Source organism: Myotis yumanensis, unplaced genomic scaffold, assembly GCF_028538775.1.
Source record: "Myotis yumanensis isolate MYYU_CA2020_CCGP unplaced genomic scaffold, mMyoYum1.0.hap1 SCAF_10, whole genome shotgun sequence".
In the NCBI taxonomy this organism is placed as follows: domain Eukaryota; kingdom Metazoa; phylum Chordata; class Mammalia; order Chiroptera; family Vespertilionidae; genus Myotis; species Myotis yumanensis.
The window spans coordinates 71,662,418-71,683,009 of NW_027223761.1; the positions used below are offsets into that span (position 1 = coordinate 71,662,418).

The window sequence follows — 20,592 nt, forward strand, 5'->3', positions numbered from 1 at the left end:
TGTCTCATTTGTGGCCCATAACAAGACTGAAGTATTTACTTTACTTAAAAAACACTAAAACAGGTATATTCCATACAAACTACTAAAGGAGATAAGATTAAAACTCTTAGTGAACTGGTCGAGGAAGAAACTAAAAGGAGTGGCAATCAACAAATCTTTCTTGAGAGTTCAGCATAAAAAAACTGGCCTTGGGGTCGCAAAGGGAATTGTTTTTAAAGGAAAGAACATGTTTGAACTAAATAAACAAAGAAAAATGTATTATATAAGAAAAAAATGTAACAATTTATGTAAGCACCTAGCATCTGAGCATGCTCCTACATTTAAAACAAAAATAAAAACACTGTAATATATATTTGACAAATGTGCATTAAAGAATTCTCTAGCTCTAACTGGTTTGGATCAGTGGATAGAGCGTCAGCCTGTGGACTCAAGGGTCCCAGGTTCGATTCCGGTCAAGGGCATGTACCTTGGTTGCGGGCACATACCTAGTGGGGAGTGTGCAGGAGGCAACTGATTGATGTTTCTCTCTCATCGATGTTTCTAACTCTCTATCCCTCTCCCTTCCTCTCTGTAAAAAATCAATAAAATATATATTTTAAAAAAAAATTCTCTAACATATAACATTGAAAAAACAAAGAATGCTTTTTCAAGATACAGAAAACAATTAAGATAGGCACACCCACAATTTGCATACCAATTTGCCTGCAGAAGATAAAACTCTTCTGAGTACTCATTTCTCAGATGTGCAAAAGGTAGGGAACTGCTAAATCCTGGATGTTGTCCCCATCCCCCACTTGCATTGTTTGAGTTTCAACACTAATTCACATGAATTTTTATTACACAGGGAAGTGTTTTTGAGAGGAGGGCAGAAATGACAACCTGACTATAGCCACCAAGCTCTTATCCCTTCACCAGTGCAAATCCTTACATTGAAATCATTTGTCAAGTTTTCAGAAAAGAAGCCATGACATTAACTTTCTTTTTATAATACCTGGCATATTTGAGAGTTTCATAAAATGTGGAGAATTCTTTATCTCTCAGAGACTGCAAAGCATTGTACAATGATTCGTGGTAACTGGTTCCTTCTATTCCTTTGCTGTGAGGTAATTTTAAAAATAAAAGAAAAATACATTTAAAAACAGAATTTTAAGATATGCATGTATAAACAATTTCATCAAGAGACACAATTTTAAAACTAAAATTAAGATTTCTCCATAAAAAGCATTTCTAGAAATTTCAGTTAGGAAATACAAAAAATTTGGTCATTTAAATTCTTCAAGCAGAAAAAATGTTTCTCACATACTGTGCGGGATTCTAAATATGTTATATTTTCACTTTTTTATTCATTAAACACCAATTATGTGCCAGGCACTAGGTACCAGGTTTAGATGCAAAGTCAGATCAGATTCATTTTCATGGAGTTTATGTTCCAGTTTGGAGAAGATGGACAATAAATAAGAAAAATATAAGGTAGTGATAAGGGACATGCAGAGAATTAAAACAGAGTAACAAAACTGAATCAATGTTTTAGTATGGGTAGTCAAGAAAGGTGTCTCTGAGATGTGATATTATTAAACTAAAATCTGAATGATAAGAAGCCACACACATGGTAATGGGGAAAAAGAAGATACATGTAAGGCCTTTAGGTAGAAACAGCTTGGCCTGATGAAAAAATAGAAAAGACCTTTGTGGCTGAAATAGAGCAAGCAAAAGAACAGTATATGGTGACTTATATAAGTACGCAGGAACAAGCTCACAGACTATAATGTTTTAAAAATATGAAAGTATATCTCTAATTTTATAGTAATCTAATAGTTTGAAATTGGAAAGAAATGCCCATTAGTAAAAACAAAAAAACACACACACAAAAAAACTTCTATGAAGTCAGTTAAACATACAGTTAATATGATTTAATTTTTGTTGTTTACCTCATCAAAAGACTTTTTAACATAGATACAAAATTGTTTATTAATTAGGTATTTGGCTTTTCATTCAGAAAATGAGGTGATCCTACAAATATTATCGTCCTGTGTTAAAATGTACTGTGTTAAAATGTACTGCAGTACATTTTTTATAAAAAAATATTTCCTAAATAAAGGTAAACAGTCTTTTGTATACATCCAGTCAATAACAGTGCTAACTGATTAACTAAAATGTTTGCAGCAAGGAGTGGGGAGGGAAATAGATATATTTTTTCTTTGGATTTATAAATATGTGAGAAGATTCTCATGAGAAAATACTTTTTATATTTCTATTTTCAAATATACTTGGGGCTAGAGGTAGAGTTGCCCTACTGGAAGAGAGTGAAATTCAAGTCTAGGTACATCAACTGCTTATTGCTATCTTATTTAAGCATGTAGGCATATCTTCAGCTTGCAAGATCTCAAAAACAGAAATCCTGTTATATTCATAGAGTAATATTTTAAAAGTGTATGGTTTATAAATAGAGAAATGATGATTAAAAATGTCAGAGTTCTTCTTACTTAACAGAAATGCAGTGGTCCCATTGCATATTCCTCCATGCTGCTTGGTAATGAAGTTCCTGTAGTTCAGCACACCACTCTTTATTTTCATCATCTAATCCTTTTAAGTAGACAGAGAGAATATGACAGAGTCCCAAATTCTGCAAGGCCTGAGCAGGAATTTTAAAAAATAGTAAGTAACCAAAGATAACAGAAAACTAGAAATAAAATATAACAATCAAACACGCAAAGTAACTTTTAAAAAAGTTTATTAGTGAACAATATTTCATTTAAAATTCTGAAGTAATGGTAGCTATGTTCCCCCAAAACACAAAGATAGAGCTCAAAGGACTCTAATATCTGATGGAAGAATGGTTAAGAAATAGTAGCCAGTAACAGAAATGATACCTTCTGGGACCAACTCTAATGCAAACTATTAGAAATAGTTTACATGAGATTATCCAGGTGGACTTAATTCATTACCTAGCACACTGTACACCAACCATGTCAAGCATGTGGCCCACAACAAGTATTTTTGCAGCCCAGCCAATATAATGGTATGCAAGAAATGTTTTAATAAAAATTTCGTAACTTAATTTTTACAATATCCTGTTATACATAATTATTAATAACGAACTTTAACGTTCGCTAATGACTGGTTATTATAATAGTGTTGCATTCATTTCCCTTACGCGCCTTACACACAGACACACCATTTCTCTCCACTAATGCTACCAGTGAATATTTTAGCAGCTGATTGCCACGTCATTAGTCTTGGACTGACTTGTTTGGTGTGTGCAACAGGAAATATTTCACTTTTGGAGAACAAGAAAAATAGGTTTATTTGCGTTACGCTTATTAATTTGTGCAGTTATTCAGTGTCTAGTAATTTAATGTTCAAGAAAAAATATTAATTTTTATTAAAATGTTCTATTATTTTATGATAATGATTACTCATTTATTTCACTCCTTTGTCTTTAGCATGTCTCTATCGAAATAAACCTATGTTTCTATGAAAATTGAAACTTTTTTTTTTTTTTTGCGGCCCACATAAACTTAAACCTTGTTTATTTGGCCCGTGTTAGCCTTTGAGTTTGATATGTTTGTTGTACACAGTCAAGAAATATCTCCTAATATTAGCTAACAAGATTATCATCAACACTATCTTTTAGATCAGTGACCTGTCTTATTTACCTGTGCATCTCTCTGAGTTTTTAGCCCAATGCCTGAAAAAACACATAATTTCAGTCTTACACCTAGAATTTATTTGGCTATATAAATATCCCACTGACACACTGAAATCGTCTCAGCACTGCACTTTTAGTGCTTTACTAAAGCAGGAAAAAAAAATACCTGAATGATCCCCGCCTGGCGTGTTGGCGAAGAGATTGCTGTCTCAAGGTCATATGTTACTAGGGCTTTCTCCCACATTGCTTCATGTTCGTATGTTCGTAGTCTATAATTAAAGATTTCAAAATACCTTTGAGTTCTACATGTATGTGACTCCTTTACAAACAGAATTATAATACCATTACCTAGAAAAATGCAATTTACCTAGTAAGGGGTTGTAACATTTTCCCTCCGCCACAGCCATACAGACTGTCTGGCTCCCCTATGCTTCTGTAGATTTCTAAGAGCAGATCCTAAAAACATGGAAACAACAAAAAATGAAGAGGAAAACTATCACTTTATGAATTTAGCAAATTGGAAGTTCACCAACATGTAAATCTTAACTATAAATGCTATATTATAAAATAAAATATATTAATTTGGATTAGGAACACAAAAAGATCCCAGATAACCAAATGACAATGTAATTAATACCTGAGAAGAGTTGCTCACAATTTAATGAATTAGATAAGAAATAAATCCCAACTGACTAGGCTTTTAATACATGCAAAAATAATCATTAAAAACACACCCCAAATAATCCTGTCAATAGCTAAAACTGTTGATGGGAAACTGATGTTTTGAAGCAAAGTCTGATTCTTGAAAATGGAATTTAGTAAAAAAAACACAAACTCAAATGTGCATTATGTTATAATTGGTAAAATGTGATATGGATAAAGAAGAAGTTTGATGACTCAAATCTTTGCTGTGAAATTTACACAGGAAAAAGATAATTATTTTAAAATAATCTCAATAAAATAAAAAATAAAAATTGCAAAAGTAAGAAACTGTATTCCATAGGAAATCGATAACACAATTTAACTGCCTAAAAGGTGCTTGCTTTGAAGGATATTGCTTAAATAAAAATTCATTGATATTGGCATCATTGTGTAATTGCAATTAAACTGTTTCTAGTCATAAACATGAAGTCAAGTCTCAGTGTTAAAACATTTAATATTTAAGTCTAGCATAGCGCCTGGAACACAAAAAATATTCCAAAAACTAAGTAAAAGAGGATTAAGAGTACAAAGAAGCAAATAGGGAAGAAGAAAAATTGGGAGAATGGAATTTTAAAAAAGTAGATAGAATATATTTCAAGCAAGGCATGGTTGATGGTGCCAAGTGTTAATGAAATGTTAAGAAACATGTTGAATGAAAGATGACCACCAGACTTAGTAACATGAAGTTTACTGGTGCCATTAGCAAGTGCAACTTCAGTGGAGAGAGTGGAAGGAGAGGAAATGGAGACACTAACTAGAGAGAACTTTTTCACAAAGGTTTGCTGTGAAGGGAAGGGAGAACAAGAGGGTGACACACACGCAAAGAGACATAGGGACTAGAAAAATGATTTTGTATTAGTTTGCAGGAAAATGATTTTAACAGGAAAAGTTTGATATGTTGAGAGAGGGCACAGCACAATAATTTTTTTTTTTTTCTGAAAAAGAGTTGTTGAAAAACAAAGCACAGGAAGAAGGATTAGTCTGCGGACAGAAGGAGAAACCATTTCTCTACGATGGGAGCAGATGCAGGGAGATTTCTATGATAGTAGGTTGAGGTGGGATTTCCTGTCTATGTCACCCGTTTTCTTCAGAAGTAGGAGGAAAGCTAAAGCTAAAACAAAAGCAAAGCCAAAAAGATGAGAGAAGTTGAAATTGTCATTTTAGAGAAATAAGTTTACCTCAGAAATTCAGTAACAGGCCAATTTAAGAGTAGATATTAAGAAATGTATTGAAGGCCTGAGATGTGACCAATACAACAAATAAGTAAACCAATAAATATGTAATTATAAATGTTAAGTACTATAAGGAAAATGAAAAATACATGGTATCAATTACCCTATGATACAGGTTTTATATCAATCTTTCCAATAAAGAAACTCAAGGTTGGAAAGGTTAAGTAATTGGTGCAAGATTATACAACTTAGTGGTAGAGTCAGGATTAGAACTCAAATTTTCTACTCCAAGGCCTAAGCTTCAAATCATGAATTTATGTACATGACAGTCCAAACTTTAGTTTGAAAATCAAATTATATCTATACAGTCTCTATAACAAAATAATACGAAGTATAAAATAAATATTATCACAAATAGTAGGCCTATAATATTTACCTGTAAACTTATTCCAGTTTCTTCTTTACTTTTTTCACTCAAGCTAGAAATGGTTGTGCTTTGGCTTCCCTCTTCAAATACAAGATTTCTGTTTGTCACAGAATACATATTTTAATGAGATGCCTGTGAATGCATAGACTATAGACTTTGATGGAAAAACTAACAATGCTCAGAAATAAAACATAGTAAACCATTTATACCTTAAAACATAGTATCACTTAAGCCTAGAATGAAAAACAAATTTGTGAATATTAATTTTTCAATGAGAATTACATTTTAATGACAATGTTATGTATGGGAAGGCTATATGCCAAAAATGCTTATTTATATAAACAGGCCTGTTTAAAAATAGAGTAGCTGCCACTCAATTTAGTTCCCAACTGTTCTGCCAGTATTTTTACCTAAAGTTCAACCTCATTAATAATCACAGGCACACAAATTAAGATCACACTAAAACACCACTTAAACCGGATAAATGGGCAAAAGTTAAGACGTCTGATAATATATTGTGTTGGTAAACCTATACCCAAGATTATAAACCTAGTAAGTAGTAATAAGGATTAGAACTCAGATTTGTCTGCTCCAAGGCCTTAGCTTTAAACCATGCATTTATATGTGATATTCAGTCCTATAAATACTTTCAATTCTATAATCATGCCACATACACAGTGCCTATAAAATACTATCATATGTGACAGCACCTCTATTATTTACCTATAAACTTATTCCAGTTTCTTCTTTACTTTTTCCACCCAGACTAGAAATAGTACTTTGGCTCCTTTCTTCAAATGTAAGGCTCCCTATTTATCCACTTCTCACGAATCATATTTCTGAGAAGCATGCAAATTGGTATAACCACTTGAAAAAACAACTTGGCACTATCTTATAAGGTTAAAATTTACATACCCTGCGACCTAGTAATTCTACACTTAGCGATCTCTCAGGGACAGGGGAATGGTTAAATTAATTGTGGCATATTCTCCCACTGGTACACTATATGGCAGTGACAAATTGATGAGCTACAGGAACACACAACATAAACAAATCTTACAAAAATATTAAATGAAAAATCAAGCTGTAGAAAAATACACATAATTTCTTATAAAGCAAAAAAATAAGGGAAACTGCAATATATTTATGAGCTCATATTCACATAACAATATCATTCTAAGTGAATGATAAACACAAGGCAGAAGATAACATTTGCATCTTGGAGGAAGCACAGAGGGATGGGGCAGAGACCACTGATTAATATAATGGTGCCGAAAACATTCTATTTTGCTTTATAAACTTTACACATAGATACTGCATATATTTCCTTATTGGCAAGTCATACAGAAAAAAGTCAGTTTTTAGAGAAGAAATCTGGAAAGTAGGAAAGATACTAGAGAGTATGATTCTAGTCTACGGCTGTCATTCATCCAGGCACACGGAGTTTCAGGACTTCTGTCAGGAACATTAAAATGACTGAGGGTGTGAACTAATAACACCTATTGTCTAAGTCCTGTTTGAAAACGTTTTGACTTCTAAAAAAATATGGACACTAAACGTTGAAATCTCGTATTTTCTCAGGAGCAAGTTACAAGTAAGTAAAACTTCATGTATTTTTGGAATAGTTAGTATGGAGGTATTTTGATATTAAATAACAAATAGAAAGTTTAAGAGAGCAATTCACTTCTTGGACCCGACAGTGTTTGTAAACTGTTGATTTGTTTTTTGCTCACAATTATGCTTTCCCTGATCACTTTAAATTTACAAAGTCTCAGTTTACCTGAGCTACTGAACAAAACTGGCAATCCCTACATTTTACACACCTCCTATCTCTGTTTGCCCTCCCCCTCCCATCGGGCATCAGGAAAAAAAAAATCAAAATCAGACTGTGAAAGCAAACAGCAAGCACTATTTATCTGTCAAGCACAGTTTCCTAAAGTTAACCAAAATAAAATCGAGGCACTCTTGCTTGATAGACAATTAATTTTTCAAAAAGTTGCCACATTCTATATATTTAAAGATGCTTTTACTTATACTCAGAGAAGAGCTCAATTATACACTCCAGGTTAGTAAGAAATACCATTCATTCTATGGACCCAAACTACTGAAGCACATTTGGATTATAATTACTGCTACCAAGTATGCAGGCCCTAACTCAAAATTTTAAAATTTTAAGAATAGGCAATAATCAATTTCTTACTCAATACATACTTAAAGGACAACATGCTTGTCTTCAATAGGAAGTCTACAGTGATTGCGAACATATCCATTACATATTATACACATAATCTACATATTGTAGTTTTATCCAGTTTTCAACTTGAAAGTAGAAATTAAATACCAAACCAGAGAGTTAAAAAATCAGTCCAAATCTACTAAATTATGTTTGGACTAGGATCTGAATTCTGGTTGCTGATTTTTTCACAGTCTAAAAACCATACTTCTTCCAGCTTAATGGCAATCCAAAATGGAAATTAATGGATTAAAAAGCTGTGGTACATCTATACAATGGAATACTACACAGCTATAAAAAAGAAAGAACTTTTACCATTTGCAACAACATGGATGGAACTAGAGAGCATTATGCTAAGTGAAGTAAGCCAGTCAGAGAAAGATACATATCAGATGATCTCATTCATATGTGGAATCTAATGAACAACATAAACTAATGACCAAAAATAGACCCAGAGACATAGAGACATGATCAGACTGTCAAGCCACAGAGGGTATGCAGGGGAGGTTGGAGAGATCAACCAATGAACTCATGTGCGTATGTGTATAACCCATGGACACAGACGGTAGGGTGGTGAGGGCTTGGGGGGGGAAGAGGGGTTCGAGAGGGCAATGGGCCGGGGTGGGGGGGACATATGTAATAATTTCAACAATAAAGATTTATTTTTAAAAAGTAGAAATTATAAGTAGCAAGCATGAGAAATGTATCAACATATTTGCTATTTCAATTTTTAAAAAATTTATCTTTATTATTGAAAGTACTACAGATGTCCCCCTTTTTTCCCCTTTGACCCCTTCTAGACCCTTTTTTAATATAAGTGATTTTTGTGGTGGAAAAGTGAAGCAAACTATAAAAAAAAATTAGGCTATTTCAAGTGAATAAAAATTTGAGGACAAGTGGGATTATAAACTACATTTTTCACTCTTGAACTTTCTTGGCTGTTTTGTTTCTCACTATTATCTAGGACTACACTTATTAAATTCTTATGCGAGTTCTAACTTAGAGGAAAAGCAAATGAAAGTATTAGAAATTCAGGTAGGTAACAAACACAGCAATGAAAGTGATGTAGTCACAGAAAAAAAATCAGTTACATTACTTCACAGTCAATAAGTAAAATAGATCTTGATTAAGCTGAGGGAGTAGTAGTAAACTTAATTTAACTGAAATCAGGGAATCATTCAGCCATTTGAAAAATATTTATTGTTCACTTATATTAAGTTTCCAATGCCAGCTGCTATGGGAATATAGGGGGAAAGTATGGTCTCTGTCTCCCAGTAGCTCCTTGTATAATTTTTTACAATTCTTAAATAATAAACATCTCTATTTATTCCAGAACAGAATTCCTTATTTCTTTTTAAAAATATTATTATTTCTCTTTTAAAGACAGAAAACTTCTATCTAAAATATCTTTTAAATGTGGAAGTGAGAACAAAATAAATCTTTAATATAAAACTTCATTGAAACAAAGTCAACACTAATTTTGAAAAACAAAACTTGTAAATTCCATTACCTTTTCTCTTGATCTTCCGTGTTTTTCTTATCTGCGTAGATTTCTGCATAGAGTAATGCCGTAAAGTGAGCAGCACAAGACTGAGCTACCTTGGCAACTTCTAGATAATTCAACTCCAGCCAGAAAGCATCATCAAACACTGTTCCTGAGGAAGATCTAAAGAAAAATTCCAAATGAAGTCATGTCCATTTCTTTAACTTCAATATTAAAAGAAAAGTATACGGATAGAAAATACAATGGAAGCAAGTACTAGTTTAAAAAGAATATCACATTCAAATAACCAAGAACCACATTTTCCCAATATGTAGTCATCCCTTGGTATTTGTGGGGGCTGGTTCCAGGACCCCAGGCAGATACCAAAGTTCACAGATGCTCACATACCTAATATAACATGGCACAGTATTTGCATTCCTGTATACTTTAAATCATGTCTAGATCACTAAAATATCTAACACAATGTAAATGCTATATGAATCATTGTAATACAGTTTTGTTTATGGAATAATGACAAAGAAAAAAAGTCTGTACATGTTCAGTACAGATGCAACCATCATGGCCTTACTACATATGACATGTCAGCAACGAGGTAAAATTTCTTTTTTCGAGTATTTTTGATCTGCAGTTGGTTGAATATGTGGGTGTGGAACTTGTAGATGTGCACTCATGGGTATGAAGGGCCGACTGTATCTATAAACAACTAAGATAACATGGCTGAGGAGCCCTATGTGTCAACCTTTTTGGATCAGACACCTTAGAAAATCTGATGAAAGCTGTGGTCTATCGTCCTATACAAACTTGGGGTTCATACTTCCCCTCCACCAAGGGCTATTTGGGCTATAAGCTAAGAATAAGCTACACAGAATAATAACGCATACACAGATCTTTTAAATGGCCAATTTAATAAAAAAATTTATTTCTTCTAAGTCACAGTTACATGTCCTTCCTGTTTGCAGCTCATTTCCGCCTTAGTTTTTTTGTCTAGGTTGAGTTATTTAATAAAAACCTTCCACTGTGGTAACAGTGGGCCAGAACTGGACAGGATCATAGATATTACCTTTTTTCTGAACGAACATTATAGAGATGTGACATGGTTAAGAACTCTGGATTTAGAGTAGGATACAGCTAGGTTCCAATCCAGCTGGATCGCTTACTACAAACTATCATCTCCAGTAACTTAACTGCTTAAGCCTCAGTTTCCTCACTTGTGAAACCTAGGAACAATATATATCTCCGAGAATAGTTGCAGTGAGTAAATAATGCTTATAAGGCTAATAATAAAGTGCCTATTATACAGTCAACATTTAATGATAGCTCTTCTGAGGAACTTGAAGTTCAGAGTTCACAAAGTTTCAGAGTATCAGGCTTGGACTTGAAATCAGGTCCCTTACCCTTTAGTCTATGTCTCATTCATAATCTCTAAAGGAATCTTCTTTAGTCTTATTCAGAGTTCAAACTGAATATTAAGAATTTTTATCTTCTCCCGAGGCCTATGACTGTAAACCCCATTTTACTTCGATGATAAACCTGGAATTAATGATTCGAAGGTGAAACTGCCTCCCACTACCGAGAAAAGAGATGCTTCCGCAATAGTTAGAGCTTTGTAAGGGTTTTCTCAGAATAGAATCTGTTACAAAGCAGGCAGGTGAATCAGTAACTTTCTCACTAGAAACAAAGACACTGAAAGGCCCAACACAACACTTCTTCTTCTAAAAAGGGAGTAGAACGGTATGAGGAGAACACAGAGGAATTTATTTTATTTTTTTGTTAATCCGCATCCATTGAGCTTTAGAAAGAATGGAAAGGAGGGAGGGGGAAAGTGGGAGAGGGAAAGAGGGAGAAGAAAAAAAAAACCAAAACGTGTGTGTGTGTGTGTGTGTCAGGGATCAAGCCTGCACCCTGACCAGGAATGAAACCAGAGACCCTTTGGTGCATGTGTTGACGTTCCAACCACTGAACAACACCAGCCAGGGCCAGAGGAATTAATTTTTAAGACATAATGCATTTAGGTTAAACATAACTTTTCACTTTTCTCCCACATCTTCCTCCCATCCTTAATCAACTACTGCCATAACCACATGAGACATCAATTCCTACCTACTTAAGTTATAGGCCTACTACATTATTTCTTCAAAGTTCAGGTTAACTCTGGAGCAGTATAGATCAGTCAGATGACTGACTCACTCCAGCAATTCCTGTATTCACTGTTAATCTCATGAGAAATAATAGGGAGAAAGATATGGTATTGTAGCCCTGGCTGGTTAGCTCAATTGGTTAGACTGTGGTCCTAATGTGTGAAGGTTGCGGGTTCAATCCCCGGTCAGGGCATACACAGGAGGCAACCAATGAATGAATGGGTGGAACAACAACAATGTTTCTCTCTCTCTTTCTCCCTTCCTCTGTCTCTCTGAAATAAAAAAAAAATTAAAATTAAAAACAAAAAGATATTATATTGTAAAACAACTGATCAGAATCAAGAAAATAAACACAGCCACTGCAGAATATTACTGTATAGAACCACTGATTTTGAGGACCATAATACACAGTAAAGTGATAAAGATTATGGCGGGAGGGTATAGGGGTCTATGGGAGGAGCTAAAGCTTATGAGAGGAGTTCTCGCACTCTATGCCATAGCAAGAACCCTACAGGAAGAACTTTATGCTTACAATAAAGCTCAATGGTGGCAACTACCCCTCCCTTAACTTCCTTTTTCCCTTCTATAAATACCTCCTATCTTGCACCCTGTGCAGGGTGTACAAGTGGTTTGCCATGTCTGCATGCACTGAGTTGCAACCCTTCAACCCTACATTTTTACAAAATAAATCCTTTTTTTTGTGACAAAACACCTGTAGATACTGTTTTTCCATGGACAAAAGAAACATATCTTATAATAAAGGAACATAAAGGAGACTTTTACATAACTGTAGTTACTTTTATGAGTTATAAAAAAGAAAAGTAAAAAGTTAAAAGTAATGCAACCCAAAGTAACCTGGAAAATAACTTACTCCTTCCCCATCACTTTGTAGATGAAATAAACTGAAGCCTCAAGAGGGTGCATGATTTAGCAAAGATAACACTGTCACTGACAGTTAGGACTAGAATTCAGAGTTCCTGACACTGATTTACTAGTAACCAAAGTACTACCCCAAATAGGAATTATACAACAGATATAAGCATAACACAAATTAAATACAGCTCCTTGCAACCACATCACTTCAAATAATCATGTTAAAATGCAGCCAACAGTAGCAAGTTACACTTCCAAATCCCCAAACTCAAGGAGCAATATTCATTACTTACCTCTTTTGTCTCCTCAGGTAGTCCACAACAGCAAGCATTGTTCTTTGTGATCTTTTATCCAAGCAACATCGGGAAAAGTACTCTGGCTCTGGCAAACAAACAAAAATATCTCCTCAGTCCCAGGCGGACTGCTTAAGCACATTCTTGTTTTGGGTGGTGTATCTGTCTCCCTCAACACCAGTGGTTCCCACCCTGTTTTTGGCCATGACTCCCCACCTAAGCATCTCTAAAATCCTGATGTCCCCCTCCCGCTGTGTGACATATAATTCTTATTATTCAAAAAGTGAATTCCTATTCATGTGGAGGAAGCCTAAAAGGCCATTAACTTGGTCTAACGAAGCTTCCAAAGAACATGGAATCCGCGAAAGAGAAAAGTAAAAGAACGAAAGGACACCTGAAGTACTGAGGAAGAAATCACTAAAAAATTGTTTAAAAAAAAAAGAAGTGATATGAAAAAATAGCAAGTAAAGTTTCAAAACGTTTAATAGAAAACTGAAATGCATAAATATGTCACATTATATTTATATACTGTATATGAAGCCCCTAGAATCATAAGAAAAAATTCACTGTTAATAACTCATTCTCGAATTGCCCCCCTTAAAAATCAAATTGCCCCCCTCTGAGGCTTGTGCCCCACGTTGGGAACCACTGCTTTACACTATTAAAGGTTCTGTGGGCAGAACCTAGCACAAAATTGTTTCTTAATAAATATGAATTAATAAATGGAATTTAATGGCTTTCTTTTTTCTTTTAAAAGAAACTATTGTGCTTAATATAACTGAGAAATTAATTGTAATTTTATTTCTGAGGGAGACTAATTCATTGATTCAACAAATATTTATCTAGGATCTTTTATGTACTAGGTACAATATATAACTATGAATAAGACAAAGTCTGACCACCTAGAACCCACTAATTAGCCTGAGAGATTCTTTTTGTTGTTGTCGTTAATCCTCACCTGAGGATATTTTTCTTTTCTTAAAAAAAAAACAACACACACACACGCACACATAATTTCAGAGTGGAAGGGAGAGGGAGAGAGAAATATCAATGATGAGACTCATCAATTGGCTGCCTCCTGCACACCCCCTACTAGGGATTGAGGCCACAACCTGGGCTTGTGCCCTCATCAGGAATCAAACCATGAGCTCCTGGTTCATAGGTCGACACTCAACACTGAGCACACCAGCAGGACTAAGAATATTTTTTCCATAGCCTTTCAGAGAGTGGAAGGGCTACTACACTAGGGAAGGGAAGGAGGCAGGAGAAGAGAGAGGGAGAAGGGGAGAGAGAGAAAGAGAGAGAAACATTGATGTGAGAGACATCAATTGGCTGCCTCCTGCACGTGCCCGGACCAGGCCAGATTAAACCTGCAACTGAGGTATATGCCCTTGACTGAGAATTGAACCAGAGACCCTTTGGTGCACAAGCCAATGCTCTGAGAAACACTGGCCAGGGCAGAGATTCTTAATACACTAAATACTACGTATGATAGGAAAAGTTTAGAATACTGTAGAAGAGTATAGAAAGGAAAAGTTTCACAGCAAAAGTGAGGTCTGGGCCCCAGCCAGTTTGACTCAGTGGACAGAGTGTAAACCTGGGGACTGGGTTTGATTCCGGTCAAGGGAACATGCACGGGTTGTGGGCTCGATCCCCAGTGGGGGCGTGGAGGAGGCAGCTGATCAATGATTCTTTCTCATCACTGATGTTTCTCTCTCTCTCCCTCTCCTTTCCTCTCTGAAATCAATAAAAATACATATATTTTTAAAAGTGAGATCTGAAAGAAGAGTAAGGGTCCAGCAGACGAGGAAAGGGATAGTGGTCCAGGCAGTAGAGATACTACCTGAAATGGCTGGAACAAGAAAGAACTTAGAGAATTTAGGAAAATATTTTCAATATGGCTGAACCACAGAGATGTAAAGCAGTAAGGACACTGGGACAGAGAAATAGATGGACTAAAGTTATTTATAACAGAATTGGCAGGATTTCGTAGTCAGATGAGACATGTGAGAGATTTCTGGCTTGGGCAAGTGCATGCCTGCCATCACTGAAGAGGTGCGCAGTAAAAGACGTAGGCTGGGACGAGAATGAAGGAGTTTATCTTCAGACAGTTATGTATGAGATGCACATGGGACATTCAAGTGAAGGCAGTGATATCAGAAAAGATAAGCCATTTAATTGGACAGAAATCCATATTTACTTTCCTTTTCAGTAATAGAATTTTATGTGTCAAGTTTAAATGTTCAGTTAAGGCAATGAAAATATTGGCACTCTACAAAGACATAAGACTGGCTGATTTTGCCTTTGAATGCTTATAGCATAAATATGTATGCACAAATGATAAACATGAAAAAAAAGGCTTGGCCATGTTCATGATAATAAATTGTCAGGTTATCAAAGGCAGTGGTTATATTAAACTTGGTATAAAATAAAATTGTTTTTAATACTGCTTTAAATTACATAATATTTAAAGTTTAAATGCTTACTGGTAACTGTGAGTTACTTATACCTACATTTCCCAAATTAAGAAAAGGAGACATAGTCTAAACAGTTTGTGAAATGTCCATGAGAATTTTAAGACTTTCATTACAACAGCCTAAAAACAATATAAGCATATCCTCGATCATTTACATGACCAACTTATAATCCAGCAGGACCACAGAATGGGCATCCATACTTATGTTTATAATTATATTGTTTCAAATAGGTATGTAATTGCTGTTAGCCAATAGAAAAGCACACACATAAAACGTAAGCAGAGCAAAGTGAAGTCTAAATGCCATCACGGTCATGTCAAAGTTGTGGTAGTAAAAGTAAAAGAAACAACTGAGAGGACTGAGTAATCATGACCATGCCAAAGTCACTAGTCAAGGTGGGGAAGAGCAATTTAGTTGTAGCAAATATCACATTATATTAATACTTTTCTTATAATTGTATTGGTCTTAAAGTACAATAAGTGACTTTGTACCTAGTTTTATGTTGCATATACCATACATTAATACACTATATTAAAGATAATAAGTTAACATTATAGATCTATGCAATTCTTTTTCTTTTTTTGAAATTTAAGTTTGAAAAACTGACCGATAATGAGCGCTCAACTTGCATGCATCTCTCTTTCTCTCTCTCTCTCTCCACACACACACACACCCACACACACACACACACACACACACACACACATATATATATATATATATGTACCTATATATGTACATATATATATAATGTGGATCCAATTCATGATGGAATTTCTCCTGCTATGAGCTCTTAGTATGAGAAGCACTTACAGAGCACGGAAGGAAATGTAGGTTATAAAAACCAATTTTTGTTTTAAAAAGCTGGAAGAATACATACCAAATGTTAACTGTTATTATCCTCGATTATAGCATTATGGGTAATCTTTTAAACTTATGTTCTTTTTCTATACTTTCCACAATAAAGATGATTTTGTAATTAAAAAAGGCTGCTTTTAAAAAAATGGTTCAATTAGAGCTGTGGTTCTCAACCTGGCTGCACATTAGAATCACCTGGGAATCTTTTTAAAATCCTGATTTCTGGGCCTCATCCTCCGGAAATTCTGTTTCTTTGTTATGGGGTGGGGCCACAACATTAGTAACAAAGAAACAGAATTTCCGGAGGATGAGGCCCAGAAATCAGGATTTTAAAAAGATTCCCAGGTACAGCATGGATGGAACTGGACAGCATTATGCTAAGTAAAATAAGCCAGTCAATGAAAGAAAAATACCACATGATCTCACTCATTTATGGATAATAAAGACCATTATAAACTGATGAAAAAAAATAGATACAGAGGCAGAGCAGCATCGAACAGACTGTCAAACTACAGCGGGAAGGCTGGGGAGGGTTGAGGGGCGGGAGTGGGGGGGTAAGAGATCAACCAAAGGACTTGTATGCATGCATATAAGCATAACCAATGGACATAAGACACTGGGGGGATAGGGGAGGCTGGGGGAATGTCAAAGGGGGGCGGGGGAAGGAGACATATGTAATACTCTTTGTAATACTTTAAGCAATAAAACAAAATAATAATAAAAACAAAGATTCCCAGGTGATTCTAATGTGCAGCCAAGGTTGAGAACCACTGAATTAGAGCTTTAATATGAAAATTCCATCACATGTCCAACACAGTCCCTATAATATCTGGCTGCACATTTGTCTGCTTTATCCAATGCTGGAATATAGGGTGTGTCTTGTTCACATCTATACTCCCAGTGCCAAGCACAGTGCTTGACACATACTGAATTCTCTGTAATTAATTAATAGCCAAAATTTAATGAGGGAATACTATCCATCAAGTGTTATCATAGGTGCTTTACATACATTATCTCATTGAAAACTTGTTACAATTGTTACCTCTATTCTATAGATGAAGAAATAGATGTTTAGAGGTTACGGAATTATACCTACAAAGCGTCTTGATGAGATTCAAACCAACCTGTCTTTCTCTAGAACCAAGACCTTAACAGTGTAAATGTGAGAGTTTTAACAGAATACCTGAATCCAAACTTGCAGGGGTCATGGATCGGTTCGTTTGTGAGGAGTATCTGAAACAGTTAGTGAAAAATCCCTGAATGTGCATAGAAAGCAGATTTCTCCATGATTCATTTGCATCTTGAAGTAAAATATCATGAATCAGGTATGGAAGCACGGTCTGACAAAAGTCAGCTTTCACCTAGAATACCCAAACATATCCAGTCAATAGGTTAAGTAAAAACAATATATTACAATTTCTTTCCATGTTACTGGCATGTAAGCTTTAAATGACAGACGAATATGTCATAACCTCAATGTACTGCTAGAAAGCATGTGTACCAGATAGTGTTTTTTAAGAAAAAAATTCAAACTAACCTAGAATATCTATATAAAACATATATGATTAGTTACAATGTTAATTATTCATTTCCAGCCTAGACCATCTACACTAATAAAAGAGAAAAATGGTAATTAGCGTACGACCGCTACCCTTCCCATTGGTTAATCAGCATATCCTTATGCAAATTAACTGTCAGCCAAGATGGTGGCCGGCAGCCAGGCAGCTGGAAGCGAACATGAGGCTTGCTTGCTCCCGTGACTGCGGACTCCAATGTTCCCCGCCTGCCTTGCAGGCCTCTGAGCTGGCAGTTTGAAACTTTGTAACAAATATAGCCGGCTGGGATCTCAGAGCTGAAGTTATACATTGTTTCGATTATAGAACGGCAAACAAACCAGCAGCGGAAGCCTCAGAGCTAGAGCCAGAGCTAAAGCTGGACCAGAAGAAAAAAAAAAAAGAAAAAAAGGAGCGGTTGGGAGCTTCGGTCAAAACCGCCAGCCTGAAAGCAGCCCTCAGCCCCTCACCCAGACTGGCCAGGCACCCCAGTGGGGACCCCCACCCTGAAGGGTGTGTGACCAGCTGCAAACAGCCATCATCCCCTCATCCAGGCTGGCCAGGCACCCCAGTGGGGACCCCCACCCTGATCCAGGACACCCTTCAGGGCAAACCAGCCAGCCCCCAGGCCTCTATCCTATATAGTAAAAGGGTAATATGCCTCCCAGCACCGGGATCAGCGGAGCCGAGAGGTCTCCTGGCACCGGATCAGGATGACAGGGTGCAGCGCCCAAACCCCCTGATCGCCCTGCGGCTCTGTGTGTGACAGGGGGCGGAGCCACAACCCCCCACCCCCACGGGCCCTGCTCTGTCTGTGACGGGGTAGAGCCATAACCTCCCCATCGGCCCTGCCCTGAGTGTGACAGGGTGTGGCATCCCAACCCCCTGATTGGCCCTGCTCTGTGAGTGACAGGGGGCAGCGCCCCACCCCCTGATCGGCCCTGCTCTGTGCATCACAGGGGGTGGTGCCGCAACCTCCCCATTGACCCTGCCTTGAGTGTGATAGGGGGCGGTGCCCCAACCCCCCAATCAGCCCTACCCTGAGCGTGACTGAGGGTGGCATCACAACCTCCCAATCCGCCCTGCTCTGTGCATGACAGGGGGCAGCGCCCCAACTCCCCAATCAGCCCTGCTGTGAGCCCGACCAGGGGCTGCACCTAGGGATTGGGCCTGCCCTTTGCCACCCGGGAGCAGGCCTAAGCCAGCAGGTCGTTATCTCCCGAGGGGTCCCAGACTGTGAGAGGGCACAGGCCGGGCTGAGGGACCCCCCCCCCCCCCCGAGTGCACAAATTTTTGTGCACTGGGCCTCTAGTCCTATATAATAAAAGCCTAGGTGGCGTCATGTCCTTGCATGAAGTTGCCACAAGATGGCCGTGTGCACAGCAGAGGTGGGGCCCAGTGGCTGCTCTGCGCGGTGAGGCCTCGGGGTGGGGGGGGGGGGTCCCACGGCTCTGCGCAGCGTGGAGGAAGCTGGTCCCGGTGTCTCCACCGCCTCACATGGAGGAGGTGGGTTGTGGCAGGGGAGGGCAGTTGTGGGCGATCAGGCCAGCAGGAGAGCAGTTAGGCATCAATCAGGCCGGCAGGGGAGTGGTTAGGGGCAATCAGGCAGGCAGGCAGGCAGGTGAGCAGTTAGGAGCCAGCAGTCCCGGATTGTGAGAGGGATGTCCCAGATTGGAGAGAGTGCAGGCTGGGTTGAGGGACAACCCCCACCATGCATGAATTTCGTGCACCAGGCTCTAGTTTGCATATAATGAAACAGAATATTGCTTACAAATGAAATTATGGCACTACTGTAAGTAAAATTTCACAGTTGAAAAGTGTTACTAATAACAGCAAGTTCTCTAATTTGATGTAAGGAAAAATGGAGATCAATGTTTATGAGAAAAGTTGAAAATCTGATTTTTGCACATTTTCTATACTCAGTGAAGAGCTACAACAGCGATGTTAAAATGTTTATTTATTTTTTTTAATAAACCTCAATTTCTGGGTATAAAATTTGGGTACTTATTTTTGGTATACTCCAGAGTGTAGAAAAGTGCTTTAATATGTCTGGTATATTAAAACAGTGCTCAACCTTATTTTTGCAAAGATACCATCTTCTTATATTCATCACATGCCAAACACATAAGACAAATTGCAGATGAACAATTTCCTTGTTAAACTAAAGTCAAGATGCCAGTTTTGGAAACAGAATTTAAGGAACCAGGAATTGAAGTATACATAACTGTGTATTTGGAGCATTTTATCTTCTGGCCAAAGTTAGAATTTTATAAAAATCTTAGGTTCACTGATGAGAAGTGAGCTGTGTGTGTGGGCACAGGTTCTCACTCTGCTGACCTGGTGTGAGTGCAGTGCAGTACTGCAGATGGAGTGATAATTTATTAACTGTAAGAAACAAGGACTGCTTTTTAAACTGCTTTTACCAAAATATTCACTTCTCTACCAGTTATTTGTGATTGGTGGATGTTTGACCTAGTCACAGCTTATTTCACATTTCTGTTGCATCATGCTTGGCAGAATTATAAACTAGATAGCTGTTAAAAGTCCTAGAGCACCATCATAGTGCTGTTTTGATAAAAGCATATAACAAACTTTTGTTTGACTTGGTTCATACCTGTACTCTCTATTGAAATAAATTGTAGAGTACCTTCAAAAATCAAAAAGTAGTGCTTACTGCTACCTGCTCCCTTTTTCTCATTCGAGAAAGCACCTC

At 37.0% G+C, this 20,592-nt stretch overlaps 1 protein-coding gene across 4 annotated transcripts in view; it reads right to left on the bottom strand.

Moving 5' to 3' along the window:
- ATM (ATM serine/threonine kinase) overlaps positions 1-20,592 on the bottom strand; it is a 126,761-nt gene that overhangs the window by 31,545 nt on the left and 74,624 nt on the right. For all 4 annotated transcript variants that reach the window (XR_011472865.1, XM_070425974.1, XM_070425973.1 and 1 more), the window contains 8 exons: positions 17,510-17,687; positions 12,992-13,079; positions 9,694-9,849; positions 5,960-6,047; positions 4,017-4,105; positions 3,816-3,918; positions 2,484-2,632; positions 992-1,096 (listed from right to left, as the gene is read on the bottom strand). Coding sequence is in view for 3 of the 4 variants with exons in the window: in XM_070425974.1 (XP_070282075.1) it covers positions 992-1,096; positions 2,484-2,632; positions 3,816-3,918; positions 4,017-4,105; positions 5,960-6,047; positions 9,694-9,849; positions 12,992-13,079; positions 17,510-17,687 (956 nt within the window). In the remaining variant the exon portion in view is untranslated. The remainder of the gene's footprint in view (positions 1-991; positions 1,097-2,483; positions 2,633-3,815; positions 3,919-4,016; positions 4,106-5,959; positions 6,048-9,693; positions 9,850-12,991; positions 13,080-17,509; positions 17,688-20,592) is intronic.